Source organism: Ruditapes philippinarum, unplaced genomic scaffold, assembly GCF_026571515.1.
Source record: "Ruditapes philippinarum isolate M1 unplaced genomic scaffold, ASM2657151v2 ctg1142_1_1_1_1, whole genome shotgun sequence".
NCBI classification, from domain to species: domain Eukaryota; kingdom Metazoa; phylum Mollusca; class Bivalvia; order Venerida; family Veneridae; genus Ruditapes; species Ruditapes philippinarum.
In genome coordinates this window covers 134479-156456 of record NW_026856769.1, presented here as the reverse complement: position 1 = coordinate 156456, position 21978 = coordinate 134479, and the positions used below count along the sequence as shown (strand labels likewise).

The following is a 21978-nucleotide window of genomic DNA, read 5'->3' as shown; positions in this document are numbered from 1 at the left end:
CATAAAAGGTGATTATTATTGAAATGATCACAATCAAGCATTTTGATAAAATAATGACCTTTGCATTTAATCAAATACTGAGTAACATTACTGCATTGGAACTTACACTTAAACAACCCTCATCAAAATAAACAAGAAAAAGGCAACAATTTATAGTGTTTGTTAAAAAGACAATAGTTTAAAATACTTAAAATACACCGAAAATGATTATTTGTATCAAGTAATGAAGCCCCTGGTCAGTATACCTATCGAACCAAAAGTTTTAGGTACAATTAATTGCAACAATTATCTAGCCCCTATAGTTATGCACCCGGGCATATAGTAATTGAACCGTCCGTCCATCTTTTCCGGGTCCATTTTTCTTTTCGTCTTTTTAAACCCTTAAAAGGGAAAGTTGAATTTTTTTTAAAGAATTTCCCTTTACCAATGGCTTCAAATTTTTCAAAAACTTACTCCTAAACCCCCAAATTCATGATCTGGGCAATTTACATAACTTTGGTTCCTTTTTTAAACCAAGTTATTCCCCTTTTTTCCCCAACTTAGAAAATGAATAATTGGTTAAACTAAAACGGCAAGTTGGATATATCTTAAGTTCTATGTATAATAATAGCTTCATTGTTACCACACTTACTTATCAATACAAAGTACATGATATTGCCAAGTTATATAAGTGGGCCATCCATTTTCCCCAGTTATTTCCCTTTTTATAACTTTGAAAATAGGGCCTTGCATAGTTAACCTATTCCGGCAAGTTGGATTTATCTTAAATTTCTTCTAATTACTTCATTTATTTTATGATTTTTTTTCATATTTGGAAGGTGGGTACCTCAAATGGTCCTCTATTTTTTATGGAGTAAGGGGTCCCTAGCGTCAAGGCCAAGTTCACTGGTTTAAAAAAACAAATTTAAACATTTTTGCTCATACAACTTTTACTTTTTAAGTTGATGTCATTCATGTTTAATACAAACTGCTAAGGAAGGTCATCTTCCATTGGGTTTAATTAGGGTTCATTTGGTCAAGGTCAAGGTCACCAATGTCAAAAATGTATTTTTATACTTTAACAGGTGTACTAATCTTATTCTATTGAGAGATGTCTCTTATATTTGGTAAAAATATGAACATTTGTTGTTTTTTGTTTCTTCGTTTGGAGTTATGGTTCAGTTGGATAAAGGTCACTAGTGCTAAAAATAGATTTTTACACTTAGCTCATACATTCTTTATTTATTGACAGATGTATTTCATATTTGGAAGGAAAATAACTTGCATGGCATTCTTCCTGCTGATTGAGGTAGGGGTCAGTGGGTCAAGGTCGCCAGTGCTTAAAATAGATTTTTACACTTTTGCCTATAGAGCCTTTATTTATTGATAAATCTGTTTCATGTTTGAAAGGGTGATAACTTGCTTGGCATTCTTCCCTTTTGATGGAGTTATGGGTCAGTTGGGTCAAGGTCGCCAGTGCTAAAAATAGATTTTTACACTTTTGCCCATACAGCCTTTATTTATTGACAGATGAATTCTATATTTGCTAGGGTGACAACTGATATTTTTCCTTTGGATTGAGTAAGGGATCAGTAGGATCAAGGTCACAAGTGCTTAAATTAGATTGTTTCACTTTTGGCCATAGAGCCTTTATTTGTGGACATATTTATTTCATATTTAGTTGGAAGATAACTTGCGTGTTTTTATTCTTAAGATTGAGTTAGGAGTCACATTTGCTAAAACATCCTTGATAAATTATTTATTTACTTACATTTTTCACAAGAACAAAACGCCATGACTCTGTCAAGTAACATAACTGTGTTTACAAGTTTTTACTATTTTCCGTCCTTTACTGAGTGAATGGGTAAATATTTTTTAAATATTGTTACTGACAAGAATCTGAGCCTGGGGCATTTGTCTTTAACAAACGCGTTCTTGTTTCTTCTATTATAATCACTGAAATGTGATTTAAACACTTATACTAAACAAGAAGGCAATTATGACCCTATATCCCTGTATAAAGTCCATGTATGTAAAAGAGCTTTATACAAACTGGAGCTGCCAACAGAATTACAAATACCTTAATTACACATGAAATCATTATTTTTGAAAGAAAATAGATTATAGAAAAAATCATTTGATAAGTATAAGTGCTTGAAAAATGTTCTAATTGCTTTATTTAACTTCTGACAATTTTGACAGGTTTAAAATTTAGGGAGGTAACACAAATACACTTAATTCCAGAGGTAACACGTCACGCATTTTTTATATAATTAGAGACATCTTGGACAAATTGCGTTTAAATTTGAAATAAGAATAAATCAACAAATCATGCGTAAGGGATAAAAACATTCTTAACAGTCACTCAAAATGTTAAGACACAATAGCAATGCCTCCTAACTTAATGTAGATAATATGAAATATTAATCACAACAGGAATACAGCTTTTAACCCATTTTTTCTGTGAATTCAGGCATATAACTATTTCAAACACCTCACCTCTCACCCCATTGCACACACCCACTTAAATTATTTTGCAAGTTTTGACGTATATAGTCTAAGATATGTTATGGCAGTTTTAGGCATTGCAAGAAGTAAAGGAGACGCTTGGTCATTTTCCGAGAAAACATTTTTAAAAAATCAAATAACATTTTTATCAAACAAATGTACCGAAATAATTTGTCTAAAAAAACTCTCGTAGATAAATTATAAGGAGTTGTTGAGGTCCAATATATATATTAAAACTATAATGTTAAATCTTGCCTATTTTCACTAGCTATAATCTTATTTTAAAAGACATGCTAGGTGATGGGGAGCAAGATCAGTCAAGCAGAAGACAGATCATAGAGAAGCATGCCAAGAACCAAGATCTGAATAAAGTTACATTCATCATTCTTGCGATGTCTGAGCATATCATTGATCAAGCTATATCAAAGTTGGAAAGTTGTCTCGATAAGGAAATAACATCTAACAGTTTTGATGATAGTATCATAATGAATTTGAATGATCAACAGGTAAGGAAACTTGTAATTTACCTGCATATTCTAATACTATTATTATGCATGGAAAGGTTTTGAAGGGGCGTCAATAGCGAAGTGGTTAAGGCCGTTCAAATTTCAAACCACTAATTGCCACTTTATGTTCCTACAAATCTTGACAGGGACTTTGGATACTTTCATGTATGGAAGCTACCCAGTTAGTAGAGGGAACTTCCTAGGTTCTTCTGTATACCTAAAATAATTCACAGATGGTCACCTTAGGTCTCCTTCACCCGTAAAGCTGGAAAGTTGCCATATAACCTATACTGCGTTGGTGTTATGTAACACCCAACAAAAAACTATTTTGGCCTAGTATGTTATGCACATAGTCATTTGTCCGTCTGCTCTGGAAAAAAATTAAAACTCCTTGGAAGAAGTGTTAATCATAATGAGAAAATATGCAGAGTACAAGTTCAGTGTTAGTTTAGGTAATAGTCAGTATGTATAAATTTTAGAATAATTTACGAACAGCTTAAACGAAATGAAAATTATTCAGTAGAAATATCAAATATAATGAAAAAATATGCAGATTACAGGTTTGGGTTTCCTAATATCAAAATTAGCCTCTTCTCAGATCATTCTTTCCAGGTGTCGATTAGTTTATATTGGCTAATATAGAAAAACAAATTAGTCCTGTTTTGCTTTTATTCAGCTTTTTCACCTAGTAAATAACATAGAAACCAAAAATACACCAAAAAGACATTGACTTAGAATGCCGTTTTTGGTAATTAATATCAACAAACTCTACTAATAAATTTTTAAACAATAATTTGTGTATATTGGCGTTATTATTTAAAACACCACTAAGGTCAAAAAGTCCTAAAATATAAAATTTCAAATTCTTGTACACTTCATAAGATGCATTTCAAAAGATAAATCTGCTAAGAGTTATGTCGGAAATAGCCCAGAATTACACTTAATTTAATTTTATGTGCATTTTTAGCCTGATTGCAATGCTTTTTAATTTTTGGGTCATGTCTGACAGGGATGATTATCTTGGAAAAAAGTATGAAGGGGAATGATCTTAAAATTTGCACACAATTTATTGATCCATACCTACATTAAAGGCTACACAGATCTCGGAAAATAATTTTCTACTCCACTCATGTAAAAATACCTTAATGAAGTCATTTTAATAAATGCTTTAAAATTCAAGATTGTCTTGAAATAACCTGATCAAAAGACGTATGTATGTACATATATTTTCACAGAGAAACTAAGCTTGTAAATATGTTAAAATAAAGTCTGAAAATTATGCATCATTTAATTGATGCCATCTCATTTTTATACCCCCAAAAACGAAGTTTGGGGGGGTATATAGGAGTCACCCGGTGGTCGGTTGGTTGGTCGGTCGGTCGGTCGGTCGGTCCAGACGTCCGTTGCATTTTCCTTGTCCGGAGCAAAACTTGAAGACTAATGGTTGGAATTCAATATAACTTCATACAATGGTCAAGCACATTGAGAGGAAGTGCAATGCACAAGAACCATAACTCTGTCTTGACTAATTACAGAGTTATTGCCCTTTGTTACTTTTCCTTGTCCGGGGCATAACTTGAAAACTACTGGTTGGAATTAAAAACAATTTCATACAATTGTCAAACACAATAAGGGGAAGTGCAGTGCACAAGAACCATAACTCTATCTAAAGTAATTACAGAGTTATTGCCCTTTGTTACTTTTTCCATTGCTTTCCTTTGTCCGAACCATAACTTGAAGACTAATGGTTGGAATTCATTATAACTTCATACAATGGTCAAGCACATTGAGAGGAAGTGCAGTGCACAAGAACCATAACTCTATCTTGACTAATTACAGAGTTATGGCCCTTTGTTACTTTTCCTTGTCCAGAGCATGACATGAAAACTACTGGTTTGAATTCAAAACAACTTTATACAATGGTCAAGCACAATAATGGGAAGTGCAGTGCACAAGAACCATAACTCCATCTTGACTAATTACAGAGTTATTGCCCTTTGTTACTTTTCCATTGCTTTTTTTGTCCGGAGCATAACTTGAAGACTAATTGTTGGAAATCAATATAACTTCATACAATGGTCAAGCACATTGAGAGGAAGTGCAGTGCACAAGAACCATAACTCCATCATGACTAACTTAAGGTTATTGCCCTTTGTTACTTTTCCTTGTCCAGAGCATAACTTGAAAACTACTGTTTGGAATTCAATACAACTTCATACAGTTGTCAAGGACATTAAAAGGAAGTGCAGTGCACAAGAGCCATAACTCCATTTTGACAAAATACAGAGTTACTGCCCTTTGATACTTTTCTTGTCCGGAGCATAACTTAAAAGGTACTGGTTGGAATTCAAAACAACTTCATACAATGGTCAAGCACAATAAGAGGAAGTGCAGTGCACAAGAACTATAACTCCATCTTCAGTATTTATAGAGTAATTGCCCTTTGTTCCTTTTCCTTGTCTTTCTGGACTTATTACAGAGTAATTCAATAAAACTTCATCAATGACCAACCACATCGAAAGGAAATGCAACATACAAGAACCACAACAATCTTTAATCGCCCACAACCATAACTCTATATTTCAATTCTTTTACAAGGTATTTTGTTACTAGTAACATCCTCATTTCCGAAGCAGTCTTGTTGGGGGTATTAATCACATTTAGTGATAGTTCTGGTTAAAGTCCTGCTAAGTACGTTATTGAATTGTAGACTTAAATAATTTCACCTTTGATTATTATGTTATTTTTAACTTCAGATTATGGAAATAAAAAATGTGGCAACGAAACATCATCTGGACGTAAAGGTGGAATCTTCTAAAGGTATCATACAAATAACAGGAATTTCTGCAAATGTCAGTAAAGCTGCGGATAATATGCATAGGTATATGAATTTTATAATAAGACATTAATATACTTTATTGCATGTAATCATCAGAGATATTTATTTGTGTTATCATCACAAGACATGTTGTTGTCAACATAAATGTTAAGTTTGTAAACTTCAACCATCACAGCATATAATGCTAAAAGCATGTAGTTTTAGCCATTTTGAAGTCCTCATTCTGGAGGCAGGAGCCAAGAAACTAGATTATTCTTAATTTCTCTTATTATACTAATTATACTCCCATAAAAGTTTAGGGGAGTATATAGCAGTCATCTTGTTGATCAGTCAGTTAGTCGGTTGGTCCATTTTATGGTTTCTAGCCAATATCTAGAGTTTGAAATGAGTTATATTATTCAAACTTGGTATATAGCAACCATATGTGAAAAACCAGATAAGGATGGTTTTTGAACGCTCTGTGATAAAGGTCACTGTTATTAAAACAATGGTAGTTTTTATAGTTCACTGACAAGAATTAAAACATTAATCGTAATTCTTCAACAGACATCTTTGATAATTATTTGACAGGATTTTGCGACACGCTGTATCTGTCGAACAAGAAAGAAAATCAGCGGAGTTGAAGAGTAACCTAGTCCAGTGGAGTTACATTGAAAATGAGGACACGGGACAGACTTTAAAACCATATGATAAAGAGCTGAACTACAAGATAGAGTGTGCTTACCTTTCAAAAGCTGATTGCGTTAAATTCAGGTAGATATTTTCTAGATCGTTTTAGTTGGTTCATTTCTATGTGTGATTAAGCTTTAAGGCTTTAGGGGGGTATGTCCGTTTGTCTATGTTTAAATCCTGACAATCAATGAGTAACCGGAGAATCAAGTACTCAATGTCGATTTCCAAGTACTCAATATAAAAAAGTAACACGTAATTTTTCTGTCGTAAATATTATTATAGTGATATATAAGAATTTAGAATTTCTTAAATATAATGTTCACTTTAGAAATATTTAGAATTTTCAAATTTAATCAATTGTGCAGAGGTGTGGAAAATGTTATCGCAATATGGTAAATGTTTTTAATGAGGCAAACAGTTTTTTTATGCAAGTAACACGCGTATTCTTATTACATTTAATCACTAGTACAGTAGCAAAATTTGTTTTGATGTTCTTGAAAACTGCTTTTAAGGGCTTATAGTTTTCAGTAGCATCAGGTTTAATTAAAAATTAAGCCCCTTGAATCAAACATCTTTTTGTCTTAATTTCCTTGCATTTCCAGTCAATTATGTGTATCAAAATAGAAAACAAAGAATGGATCGATAACAATTTCATTTTTTTTTTCAAAAAGTAACCGTCTTTCTCCTCATGAGGGATTTATCAGAAATAGGAGATAGATGGATTGCATACGTTTAACAAAGTTAAACATAAGTTTTTGAAAATCCAAAGATATCTTCCATGTAACATGGATCAGAAGAATGACTGTAATGTTGAAATGGGTAATTGTTACCAACCCTGTCAAAAGATGTGGATTTTGGAAGTTTTCAGAATATTTTACTATTTTGGATTGTAGGGCAGATAAAACTAATTACATTCTCGACTTTTCAAAAATGGAGGAGTTTCCAGAAGATGATCCAAACGATAGTGTGACTGTGATACGCGGGGATCTTGTGAAACGTGAGTAAATACTGCTTCAGACTTTATGCATCATTATTTGAAATTTATTTATCACAGACATATAGTCAAACATTTGAAGGTATATAAACAAATTGTATTATTTACTTATAAATGAAATTTTGAGAAATAATGTATATTTTCATTTACCATATTTTTCACTGTAAAAATTTTATTTTTCTCTGCAGTGAAACATATTTTCTGTATGGTGTCCTGCCAGACTACTTTTTTCTTAATACTGCCAATACACAGAATTAAAGAGAATTCTTAAGAATTATTATGTAAAAAAAGAGAAAAAGTATATAATAGATTCTTTAAATGCAGGGTTCATTTTTATCTTATGATATGAAATATATTTTAGTAATATTTCAACAAAATTTGATGTTAGTATTTTATGCAACCAGGCCTGTATAGTTGACCACTGGCAATGAAAATAGAAACAACAGTTAAGATAGCTGTTCTTTGAAAACAAGCAAATTTGGTGTTGGAATACTGAATGACAAAATATATATTTTCAGTTCAGATAAACATTAATACTCTTAATTATAATCGTTGGTGATAGTAAAAAATAGTACTAAATGTTTAAATCAATTTATTACATACTTAAAGTAAAAACTAATTTTCATATGCATGTGTTATATTAATTGGCAAATTTTCAGGTATTTTTTTATCATTGATAGTTTTTTCAAGTTTCATATACCATTTGAAAAGAAAAAGAAAAAAGTATCCTGTAGGGGATGTGGTGTCAAGTTTTGAAAGGAGATTATGCACAAGGGGATTTAATTATTACTTTATATAAATAATCACCCCCTTGAGATGTAGTGTCGGGGCACATGAACTAGGTCTCTATATGTCAAAGGTCTGACAAACCTAGACGAGGTCACACTTAGATGTCAGAGAAAAACATTTGTTTGGAGCAAAATTTAAATTTGTATTGAACAATTTTAATATACATGTAACTTTGTTCAGATGTTAATCATTGTAAGGTTGATTGCAACACCCAAAATTAAGTTCCCTGTTGCCAAGGTCTGTCACATGTTCAGCTCGAAGGTTAGATCATAATATGAAAATGTGTTTATGAATTTGAATTTGATTTAGGGGTTAATTACCACAAATGTTCACAATCAGAGTGTAACCAGCATAATTCAGGTCAATATGTGCAAGGTCAAGGTCACCAAATATGATGAGAGGTCCATACGTTGTCAGGAGTATATCTTCTACATGCAAACATATATTATACAGATATTTATTTCCTTGAGACATAATGTCAAGCACGTTTGTCAAAGGTCAAAGTCACACTTCGAGGTCAGAGGAAATCACTTGTCTGCAGTAAAACTTGAGCATGCATTGAGAGATTTTAATAAAACTTGGCACAATGTTCACCATTTTCAGGTGAAATGTGGCACACAAAATTCAAGTTCCTGTTGCTAAGGTTAAGGTCACAAGCTGAGGTCAAAATATTGTCAGATCAAAATTTAAAAATGTGTGTACAGACAATTTTGTAGTCTTTAATTTAAAGATATTACAAATCTTTGCAAAATTCGGGTCTTTGTGTCATATGTCATGGTAGCATGCAGAGGTCAAAGGTAAAAAATATGGATTTGCCTTTGTCCGTTCTTCATGCTGTTTGTTCATAGACTGCAGTATGTGTCTTGCCTGTAATTCATAAAAAGCAATGAAGATTTCTAAGAATAGTTCTCAGCATGTGGACTTACAATTAAAAGGTCATGGGGTTCAAAATAATCATGAAATTAAATGGCCATTACTAACCTTAATCATAAGACAAATGTACTTCCATCTGAAGCATGATAACTTCTTATGTAAATGCAACTTCATGAATTTTACCAACCAGACTCGGTGATTACAGAATCAAAGGTCAAGGTCACATTAGCCTCAAAGAATCACATAATTATTGCAGTTATAAAGTAGAAGACTTTGCATCAACAACCTTCAATTTTTATGGATGTAGGTCAATTCACCCATCCATTGGTGTGCCATGGCCTTCATATATGACATATGACATGTTTACTTGAGATATTCATATTGCTAAATAAACATTTTGAGATGATGAGAAACTTTTATCAAACGCTTTATTTTGTTATCATAATGTTTGCTGATGAACTCCTAGAATAGTTAAAAGACAGCACTTTTTTTGGAATGACATACATTTTTGTGATCAAACAAGTGTATTATGATGTTGTTAAATTGTTCCAGAGGGCGCATTTGAAGCACCAGCACTTTGGGCAGATATGACTGGAAATCTAAGAGTTGTTGTTTTACAGCCGACAAGTCAAGAGTATACAGATATTGCACAAAAGTTCACTACTTCTTCTGGTGGCACTTTTACAGTTGTCAAGGTTTGTATATGCAGTAACATAAATATGTTTACAATTGCTTTAACATCTTTTTTCATGCATTTAACATCTGAACAGGTCGCCTATTTCTTTGTAGCTCTAGAAGCATTGTCTATACAGTGTACCACAGTGCATTGATTTCTGCTGTTTTGTATGCACAAAAAGTGCAAAAGACTATTCTCAAACGTTTCCATCAAAACTATCGGAGCAATTCCCCCAAAACCCTAAATTAAACCACTTCCTGTCTTACCTGACCTTATTTCAGTCTGCCAAACATATTTCCTTTATAAATGGACTTAACTTAAAATACCGGTACATGTACTCCCTTTCACACCAAGGCAGCAGTGGCCAACTCAACAAGCAGTAACCTGACCGGAGTGGCTCAACATTTGTTAGTTAGGCATTTCTTATTTAAATGAAAAAAGAGATATTTCACAAGCTATCCTAGATGTCTGTCCTCATGTACTGCTTTGTCTGTTTTCAACATATTCATTTGTTTGTTTATCCGGAAAAAAACCAAAGCAAGTAAAACCTTGGTGTAATAATTCACTCTAATTATTGTCTAGAACTCACCCTGTCGCCCCAATTACTAATGTCATAATATTAACAGGTATCCTTTTAATATAGTATATTCTACAAGGAGTTTCTATTACCAACTATTATTACAGGTAAACATGATACAAAGTCTGTTAAATTGCTGATTAAAAGTTATAGGTGACGTAATGTACATAATGACCTGGTAAACTTGCTATCAAAAGTAGTCTGAATACTTTAGAGATGAAACTTATACTTGTGTTATTTTCTTTTAAACTTCTTTCTATGACTGAATGAATTAAAGGGAAAATCTTATATGTCTCATTTACAGAGTAAAAACGTAGGATATGCTAGTTTAAATGTAAGAATAATTAAGTTTGATAATTTTGAATGCATCATTATTACACTGCAACCCCGTTATAACGTGCCCTGTTGTAATGCTTAACTCAGTAAAACACTCAAAAGCCTTGACTCCCCCCCCCCCCCCCCCCCCCCTTGTTTTTGGCTGATTATACTTTTTTCATGTAGATTTATTTCATGTCATAACTTCTATAACGCTTTTACTAAAACTGTAATGGCTTTGCATTCTTGATTTATGTTTTTCTTTTGAAAATTTTCTGTTGCTTTTAAATATAATAAGTATTATTTGACAATATATTATGTTTAAATAATTAAATTGTTTTAGAAAAATAGTAATGTCGATATTCATTAAACAGTAAATTAAAATCTTTGTTGTTATATTTATTGGCAGTGAGTGTGAGTAATGCAGTAATTTCGTGATAAGAGCATATATATATATAATAAAAACTTTATAATAAAAACTAAATCGTGTTTACTTAGACCTAACTGAGCTATTACGTGGCGCCTATCAGGTCTGATTGAAGTGAAATTATGTATAATATTAGGTTTGTGACATTTGTTGCAAGTAGATTTTATGCAAAGAAGGATTAGGTATTTGCTTAAATTTCAAACACACAAAATGTCTAAATACTTCTGAAATTTGGTTTTTGGAAACTTTCTTTACATGAAAAAACATCAAATAATATATGGTAGGTTATCATTTTTGCTCACCTGACCATGAAGTGTCATCTAATATATATATCCTCAGCATTTCGGTTGCCAATTGTTAGTTTTTGGACTTTGTAAAATGAAAATAAAAAAAGGTTTAGCCTGTTATGCATCTCTTCTACTACTTTATGTTAATTACACAATTTTGATGTTTTTACGTTTACATGCGGAATCGTTTGTGGTTATTTTCTTTTATGTGAAAGAAAGGAATATAAGACCAAATTTCAATACTTGTGTTGCTTTGAGGAGCTGGTTAGCATGTCGGCTTTAGTGTGTTCTTCTTGTGTGTCATATCATTAGCATGGTCATCATCTCTTAACTTTTAAAAGTCTAAGGGATTTAACTCATGCTTAGTGCGTAAAAGCGATTTTATTTTCCATTGAAGATCAAGTGATGCAGGTGACCAATACATGCTTTAGTTAGTATTCCCAGACTGTATTAAAAAAGGGAAATTTTCCGTACTCTAATCTGATGTTAAACTGAAATTGAGTGTAAAAAACATTGGCCTTTAATATGTTATATACAACATATCTTCTGGTACGGTTTAGGTGTCATTGTATAAATATTACATCCAACTGAGTGTTATAGAAAGCCTGAGCGGTTAGCCTAGGTTGACAATGTTTTGTCAATGGTGAACTTATTGTCCTATCACTTGCAGTGGGATGTTGCATTTATTTTAATATACCAAACAAATCAATATTCAATATATTCAAACATGATAGCTGATATCTAAACCATGGTATCTGATGCACGCTTGGGGGTCATTTGGAAATGGTCAGCAGGCCAAAATGTGATATTTCAGTGCGGCATTTAAAACTGTTTTCCCTCGGACATCACGTACGGCTATATATAAGCAAATAATCATGTGAGGTATATTACTGATAAAAGTTAATTGTTAGAACCTTAGATATTTGGCGTGTACATGAATCATTGTGTAGTGGACCTTAACAAAAAGTTGACAGTGTAGAAATGGCCTAAATCTGTGTCACTTATTACACATTACTTTTTTAGGAAAATAATATTTAAATTATTTTACTCAGATACTAGAATGCCTACAGCTTAAGTATTTGGCATTTTCTAGCAATGGATTGCAGGTGTGCAATCCAGGGCAACGACACCCCTCTTGCTTATGTTAAGTCACTGTAAAATTGAATTGGTTGATTTATTCATTTATTGAGTCTTTCTTTACAGATTGAGCGTATTCAGAACAAGACTTTATGGTCACAGTACCAGGCAAAGAAAAAACAACTGGAGGATAAGAATCCACCTAATACAACAAATGAGAGATTGTTATGGCATGGTACAGCAGCTGAAACTGTTGACAATATCAACGCTTTTGGATTTAACAGGAGTTATTGTGGCAAAAATGGTGTGTACCTTATCAATAATTTTGTCATTTTTCAATCGTGTTTTATTCCCTCTTCAACTAATGTGAGCATACAGTGTGATTGCATGATCTCTCTACAACATTTAGTAAAAGTGTTGATATATGTGGTAATTAGCACAATACCCTGGTATATGGTTTCTAACACTAAGCAGTATCCAGTCCTACCTTTGGTGGCCCTCAACAGAAGTTATATAAATGGTTCCGGTCTGATGCACAAGTAAGTTGTGGAGGTTTTAAAAATACATTTAGGAAATGAATACTTAAAATCACCTCACCAGGAAATATAGCGTCACCTTGCAGTATTCTACAAAAAACGCATGTCCCTTAAAGCTACATTAAATAAATATGTAAAAATATTTTGCCGTCGGCCTAAAAACCAAGCATTCTGCACTTGCCTTAAAGTTTTTAAAAGTAATGGTGTAAATCTCATCAAATATTGTTCATTAATTAGGATTTTAAACTGAAAACCCCACGGTAACACTTAAGTTCGTATACGAATTTTAACATACAAATGAAGACTATAATCTGCTGGTGTAGGCGCTACGTCAACAGTTTTATAGTTGCTATCCGGAACAGCAAATATGATATTTTCTTGTGCAAACACACTTTAACCGTTTTAGCTTCACGGTGCACTAAGCCTAGGGTTCAGAAAAAAGATATCGTCTCAATAAAAAGATTAAATTTGTATGAAAACATCCGTTACAATGCGGAAATATACCGTTAAATTAGAACTGCTACTTATAGTCATGTTTGTTGATTTAATATTGATGTACGGATGATTCGAAGGCGGAGTTTCTCATGCAAATAGAAATCGTACTTACTATTTCGCCATAATGAGGTGGCCCATTTTTATGCTTATAAAACTCATTTTGTTTGTCTGGACACCAAAATAAGATATGATGTCGATATGAAACCCAATTTATTAATGAAATGTCGCTATTTCTGTTTTTATTAAATTTATTAAATGTAACTTTAAGGGTCCAGATTGGCAAAGCCTTGGGATTAATTTTATTTACATTGCCTTTTTTGTCTCCTGTTCAGAGCTCATATTTATATGTTTGTAGCTTTGCCATGTAAGCGTCTCAAAAGTGATATCAATTATGCTCCTGTGGTCAAATTTGTGGGATGGGGGCCGCAAACAGGGCCTTAGACTAGTATAGTAAATAATGAAAATATTCAGTGCGCAGAGTTTAGGAATTTGGCATGTAGAGTTGCGTGATTGACCTGTACAAAAGTTATTTAAATCATTTGCAGTTGGTCAGTTAATACAGACTTGTAAAGAAACCATGTCTTAATAAATCCTAACATGAACTACAATGCCAAGAGCATAGATATTTTGCATATAGTATCACCTTGTAATCTCTTTCAAATTGATTATAATTGTTGTCCTTATGGTCAAAATTGGCACAGCCCCAGGGTTTATATAGGAAAACCCGTTTATTTAAAAAAAAATTGTGTGTTACACTACAATGTCCAATGATTGAATATTGGACATGCAGCATTGCCTGCATATATATAGTCTGAATATCTTATTGTTAATATTATAAGGTCCAATAAAAAATGCTTAAACCGTTTTTGATGTTCCCCCATACAATACATATGTATGTTAAACTTTGTACTTTTTGCACATCTAGAATTTTGTTTGGCTTTAAAATAAAATATTTATTTCAGGAGAAATGGAAAATTTGCAATTAATAAATTTCATAATGTTAATGAAGCATAAGAATTGTATACCATTTTAATGATAAATTTCAAACAGTTTTAATTTCAATTTGTTAGTTTAATTGATATGAACTCAAAAGTCTGTGGCCGAGTAGTTTAGGTCATTGGCTTCAAACAACTTACTCCTTTGTGAATTGGAATCCTGCCAGGGCATGTGAGGAAGCTATCCAACTAGCTTATAGAATGTCGGTGGTTTAACTGAGGTCTTCTATGTAACATTCTGTCTCTCTTCTATTTTCAGCAACGGTCTTTGGGGATGGTGTATACTTTGCAGTCAATGCAAGTTATCCATGCAGTAATACTTATTCCCGGCCTGATCCAAGTGGTGTAAAGAGGATGTATTATTGCCGTGTACTAACTGGAGAATATACCCAGGGTACCAGAGGAATGCGTGTACCACCTATAAAGGGTGGTGCTGGTAGCACTGCTATATTCGACTCTGTTGTAGACAGACAAGATACCCCGATCATGTTTATCATTTTCCATGACACACAAGCCTATCCGGAATATCTTATATCTTTTAAGCCACAGTAAAAAACTGTTATATGTGACATTACAGTGATTTATTTTAATCAATATTGAACAATTAGTTATATGTGTCATACTAGTTATATGTTTCATACTAGTGAAAAGTTTATTCATTAAATTGATAAGTTAAATTGATTAGTTAAATATTTTACTGTTCTGTATGTTTCTTGAATACAAATGTTGATACTTTTGAATGTTACATTTTTGTGTGAGTTTCTTTATCATTACAAGTTGATGTGTATATTGATGTATGTGACATTTTATTATTAAGTTAATTATTAATTTAGGTTATATCAGTGCTCCTTGTAAATAATTGTTATTGCTTTTTTTAACAAATTGATATGCAGTTCTATAATTATGACATTAAAAGACCTTCATTAATACATAACATACAAATTTAATTTCTGCTATATGTCACATCAGCTTAAATTCTGCGATAAATACTAATTGTTACATGTAATATTATAATGTTGAATATATATTTTTCACGATTTCCTTCGTAAATACTGTATAAAAAAACATGTATTTTCTTCTTAATTGCATATTTGGTTCCCTACTTGTTTCAGTGGTAAAGGTCTCTGATTTGCAATCATTTGCCCTCACTGCGGTGGTTTAAAATTCCAGACGGGATTCTTTTTTGTGAGGAAGAAAACCAGCCAGGATATTGTTGTGTGATGGTTTTATTTGACTCCCTTTATAATATTAATGTCTGTTATAATTAAGGAAGGGGTAAATGAGGGGCATCTTCTCCATAAGAACAAAAATATCTCCCCCTTTAGGACATTTAAAGTGTTCAGTGTTTCATTAACTTTAAAACCAAAGAAACAATGTAAATTGCAGTCTCATTTGCTATATGTGAAATTAATGCTATTTACTTCCCCAATATGAATTGTTACAGTGTAATTTTAGCTAATAAGTGCATTTTTAGCTAACTTGTTTTGTGGTCACTTTTCGTTCGTCGTCCGTCCGTCTGTTGTCCATCACTAAACTTAAAGTTTAAACGACATCTCCTCATAAACCGCTTAGCCAATTGCATCCAAACTTCACAGGAATGTTCCTTTGGTGGTCGGTCACCTTTAAAAAATGTCCCTATGCAGAACTCTGGAGACCATGGCAACCAAAAGAAGAAAAAAAAATCTTTTAAAAAACACAAAGAATTAGAGCTTAGATATTTGGCATGACACATCTTCTAGTAAGTGTCTACCAAGTTTATTCAAATAAAAGCCCTGGGGTCAAATTTAGCCATGTCCCGGGGGTCATTGATTTTCCCTATATGTATATAGTAAAAAACAAAGAAAAATCTTCTTTTAGAAATCCTAAAGAGCTAGAGCTTATAATTATATTTTGTATGAAACATCTTCAAATGGGTGTCTACCAATATTGTTCAAATAAAAGCCTGGGGTCAAAAATTGCCCCACCCCAAAATTTTCTTTAAAAAAAACCAAAGAGCTAGAGCTTAAAAATTAAGCATGAAACATCTTATAATGTGTGTCTACCTAGTTTGTGACAATGAAATACCTGGGGTCAAAGGTTGTGCCGCCTAAGTGGGTTATTGATTTTCCAAATACAGTATAGGTATAGTAAAAATAAAACAAACTTGAATAAGCCAAAGAGCTAGAGCTTTTATATTTAGGATGAAACATTTTCTAATGAGTGTCGACCAAGATTGTTCAAATAAAAGCCCTGGGGTCAAATATTGTCCTGCCCCAGGGAACTATTGTAAATGTATATAGTAATAACTTCAAAAATCTTTTAAAAAACCCAAATAGCTTGAGGCTTAGATATTAAGCATGAAAAATTTTTCTTATAGGTGTCTACCAAAATTGTTCAAATAAAAGCCCTGGGTCTCCAATTGGCCCTGCCCCAGGGGGTCATTGTTTTTTCTTATATGTACACATCTTTATGAACTGTTGTTTTACCTTAACAATAGCAATCAATAATTTTTACACATGCACTTTTTCAGATACAAATATGAACTTTGTGATATCAGTTTTAGATGTTATATTGCTTTTTATAGATTACAATATTACTTGTGCCTTGTCATGGAGAGTTTTATATTCAGGTGAGGGATTTCTGGGCATTCATAGATGTGATGCATGATATAATATGAATAATATTTTTTATACTTATAATTAAATTACTCTTTTGGTCTGCCTCTGCCATTAAACGTTGATAAGCATTTTATATCCTTAAAAATTATGGTGTGACTTAATTATAATTGAATTATAATTGACTTTACTTAATACTTGTTTATGTGTGACTGCGAAAAAGACAACAACAACAACAACAACAACAATTTATTTCAGCATTAAGTAATATACATTTACTTCTAGCCTACAATAATATAATAATGTGTATAGTGATAGTTCATATAAAGATTACATAAGTGTTATTATTTAAGCAAAGGAGCTTTTGGTTAGTTACACGAGATTCTTAGTTCATTTTAAATAGATGATTACTACTGTTCTAATTCTGTTCTCCGTTTGTTAGCAAAATATAGATATTTAGATAAATTGATAATTTCTTTCTTATTTTGAGACATCATTAACTTATCAAATTTTTGCAATGTTGGCCATGTAAAATAATAAGGCTTCAAAAATGTGTGTCTTAAATCTATATATATCGGGCAAGTAAGTAGAAAATGGTACTCATTTTCAATGAGTAAAGAACGACAAAATTTGCAAGTTCTTTCTAATCTTGGAATATTATAGTATCTACCCCTCTTAATTTCAAGATTGTGTGATGATAGACGAAATCTACTATGAGCAATTTTGAAACGTCTTTCTAAACTGTAATAATCAAGATAAGGTTCGATCGAAAATGAATATTTTGTCCTACAATATGTTAAAAGTCTTTGAGAGTTATTTATTTCTGAAAACCAGGTTTGATGATATTAGTCTAATATTCTTTGTTTTATAAATTCAAAAACAGGAATATGTTGATATTTATGTAAATCGTTCCACATATCTGAAAGACCCAGTTTGTTTAATATTGTTTTAATTTGATATGCCCAGTTTTGGCCATTATAAGTTATATTGTTTTCTGCATCTAGTTTTAGCATATTATACATTTGTTTTATTAGTTTGTTGTCTTCAAATTTTTGAATTTTTAACCAATACCTAATCATGTTTATTTGTCTTACAATAATTATTGGTTCTCTACCAAGTTCTCCATATAATCCTGTCAGATTTGTTGATATATTAACAACTAGGATTTTTCTGCAAAATTTAGTGTGAATCTTTTCATTATCACTACCTTCAATATTTCCCCATACCTCCGAACAGTAATTAAGAATTGATGCTACTAATGAGTCAAATAATTTACATTTTTCACTAGTTTTGAATTCATATTGATGAAGAATAGCAAACAGTCTATAAAGTGCTTTCGATGCATGTTCTGCTATGCTTTTTTGTGTTCGTGACCAATTTCCATTTTTAAAAAGGTATATTCCCAAATATTTAAAAGACGTTACTATTTTACTAAGTTTTTTGCCATAAAGATGAAAATCAAAATGTGTAGGTCTGCCTCTTTCGAAAATCATAACTTTGGTTTTATCTATGTTTATTTTAAGTCCAAAGGTATTACAGTATATTTCGATGTCCTTAAGCATGCTTTGTAAGGTGTCGGGATTTGTAGTAAATAATACTTGATCATCAGCATATAAAATCAAAAATAGACTAAGCTCATTTAAGGTGAAAATCCCACCAAGGTCTGCATTTATATTACTCATTAGATCATTTACGAACATCATGAACAATAGAGAAGAACTGGGGTCTCCCTGCTTAACGCCTTGATGAGAGTTTATAACATCATAATGTACTACCCCATTATATTTAATAGATGCTCGTACTACAGTGTACATTGCTTTTATAGCTTTTACCATTTTTGTACTCACATTTTCTGTTATAAGTTTTTGCCAAAGAAAAGAACGATTAATTTTGTCGAAACATTTTTCATAATCAATAAATATGGAGTACAGCTTTTTACCCGAATAAATGACTTTTGAAATAATTGAGTGTAAAAGGAATATACAATCAACTGTGCTCTTATCCTTTTGGAAGCCAAATTGACTATTTACAAGTTTTTCGTGTTTTTCAGTCCATATTGTTAGCCAATTAAGTAGAACCTGAGAATAAATCTTAGATAAAATATTGTTAAGTGTTATACCACGGTAATTATTTGCTAGTTTTGGGTCACCCCCTTTAAATATCGGAAAAATATATCCTTCTCCCCAGATTTCCGGGTATTGTCCATTTTTAAATATTTGGTTAAAGATTGATAAAAGAAAAGGAGAAATTTCACTGTATGAAGATTTAATAATTTCTGCCGACACACCGTCCGGTCCGGTAGCTTTAAAATTATTTTGTTTAAATACAGACTGCGAAAAAGACTACAAGGCTTCTTAAACAAAATCAAATGTTGAAAGCCAATATATTTATAGATACGTCTTTGTATGTTAGTTGTTACAAATAAAGATAGTGTATTTATTTTATATACAGAATTATGATAAATTTATTTTGTTGTTATTTCATATAAGCTAAAATTGATCATGTAACTTTGTTCTGTAAGTGATGCTTGAAAGTTTTTTAACTATTTGATTTAATATTTAATCTATTTTATATCAGTGCTCTTAAGTATTAAGTATAAAAAATATCTCTATGATTTTTGTAAACCATAGTTTGGCAAATAAAGCTGGCACTAAATACTGTAGTTTATGGTGTTCTACAGAGAGCATTGTATGCACGTGTAGATAAAAATTGTCATATATGTGATGCATGATATAATATAATAAGAATAAACGTTGTGATTTGATTTGATTGTTTGTGTTATGTGTTAACAGCATGTGAATCTGAACATGATGATATGACATTCTTGTTCGTGGTTATATGTTTAGATTAGAGTATGTGAATCTGAAATGACTGATTATCAGCTAAGGCTTTTTCGACAGCATTTAGCAGAACAGGTACATTAATATTGTGTGTCAGTGGCGATGATTTGTATTGAAGAAATATTAAATGTCATTAGTTAGTTTATTTATTAAAGACCATAGCACTTTAAATCAGTTCACTAGCACACTTGAAAAGATCTTTCTTGATAATTATTATCATCAAGATTGATCAAAGAGTCTAATGATCAACTGATTCAGATGTGTAAAAAATAAGGGCTTTATTTGGGACTCTATGAAACGTAACCAAGGTCTGTAGGGCCCTCTATATGGCATGTAATTAAAGCCGTGATATTAGCAATAATGACCCGCTATGGCTTGTTATTAAAGTCATGATATTAGCAGTTATGGCCCTTTATGGCTTGTAATTAAAGCCATGATATAAGCAGTTATGGCCCTTTATGGATTGTTATTATAACTGCGATATTAGCAATAATGACCCTCTATGGCTTGTTATTAAAGTCATGATATATGCAGTTATGGCCCTTTATGGCTTTTAATTTAAGCCGTGATATGAGCAATAATACTTCTATGGCTTGTAATTAAAGCCGTGATATTAGCAGTTATGGCCCTTTATGGCTTGTTATTAAAGCCATGATATTAGCAGTTAATACCCATTTAAAGCCATGATATTAGAGAGCGGTCTAATATCCCTACAACAATGATGTTTTAGGGTTGGCTTTTTGAGTGAAGGCACTTCAGAACTTTAAGACATAAGAAATTAGTTGTCAAATAAAATATCATTTTAAGTTTTAGTTGTAAATGAATACTATTATACACAAAAAAAAGAAAAGTCCCCGGGGACTATTCTTTCAATGGGAATTGCCATTAAAAAATAATGCCCGGGGACTATACCGGGATTATATATAGAGAGAAACGTTTTCATTTTCAAGTGTATAATTATGACATGTACAGAAGGGAAGTATTCCCGGGAAAAGGGTTTTCTTTGGGTACTTCAATATTTTATAAAATAGGGCTTGGAGATGTTTGGTGTGACTGTTTTAATTGTTCATAATAAAGAATGAATACTATTTTTCTTGAAAAAGAAAAGTCCCCTTGGTATCTACGTAATATGAGTGAAACATTCCTTTTTTATGGTGTGCATATATCGTGTAATAGAGCATGTAAACAATTTCAGAGGGGACATAGCTGACATTTAGTTCTACTTGTTACTTTGTATAGTTGTTGATATATGTTTGATTACCTTTAATTTCTGTGTATGAACATTATTATTTATATCATTATACATAACCTTATTGTGATGACTGTTGGGCAGTTAAAGATGATAAATTCATGTTTTAACTACATGTTAATACAAACAGTGGTTTATCATTATGTCATAAAGCCATCATTGGTAAATATCATAAAACTAAGGCTATTATAATTAAGTGTAAAAAAATATTTTGAATAATATTCAGAATGCTCTAAGAGTAATAAATTCAGTTGAAAATGTTAAATCCTAATAACAGCAAATACAAATATATTTTACAAGCCAATGGCATCTTTTTCTCCCACTCTGTCAAAAGTTTGTTTGGATCAATCTGCGTACATACTTTCATTCTGATGGAATATAAACATTATACAAAACCTATTGATATTTCTTTTTTATAATGCCAAATAGTGTTAACATCATCATAATGAATAACAGACAATAGTTGCCACATCCAGATGTCTGAGATATTTTTAAATGATATATTTAGCAACACAACATTAGAGGGAATATGCAATAAAAAAAAATAATTATGCAAAAGGAACTAAAAACATGAGTTTATATTATCACTATGGTGGTATCATCATAACAATAATGACAATTATGGAAAGGATTAAATTAATTACTGCTACTGAGTTATCCAGGAAGATCAAAATATGATCAGATGTATTTCTACCATTATGTTTTTATCATTTGTTTAATCATCAATTATAAATGTATATTGTCATCAAC

The 21978-nt window shown here is 31.8% G+C and overlaps 1 protein-coding gene across 5 annotated transcripts in view; it reads left to right on the top strand.

Moving 5' to 3' along the window:
* LOC132747655 (protein mono-ADP-ribosyltransferase PARP14-like) overlaps positions 1 to 19979 on the top strand; it is a 143958-nt gene extending 123979 nt beyond the window's left edge. For 3 of the 5 annotated variants that reach the window (XM_060737099.1, XM_060737097.1, XM_060737094.1), the window contains exons 11-16: positions 5750 to 5874; positions 6403 to 6585; positions 7398 to 7501; positions 9713 to 9855; positions 12646 to 12823; positions 14805 to 19977. In XM_060737099.1, coding sequence (XP_060593082.1) covers positions 5750 to 5874; positions 6403 to 6585; positions 7398 to 7501; positions 9713 to 9855; positions 12646 to 12823; positions 14805 to 15097 — 1026 coding nt within the window. In that variant the 3' untranslated portion in view covers positions 15098 to 19977. Of the gene's footprint in view, positions 1 to 5749; positions 5875 to 6402; positions 6586 to 7397; positions 7502 to 9712; positions 9856 to 12645; positions 12824 to 14804 lie in introns of all 5 variants that reach the window. The other 2 variants (XM_060737098.1, XM_060737095.1) reach the window with 2 other exon arrangements.
* The last annotated feature ends 1999 nt before the right edge of the window (positions 19980 to 21978 follow it).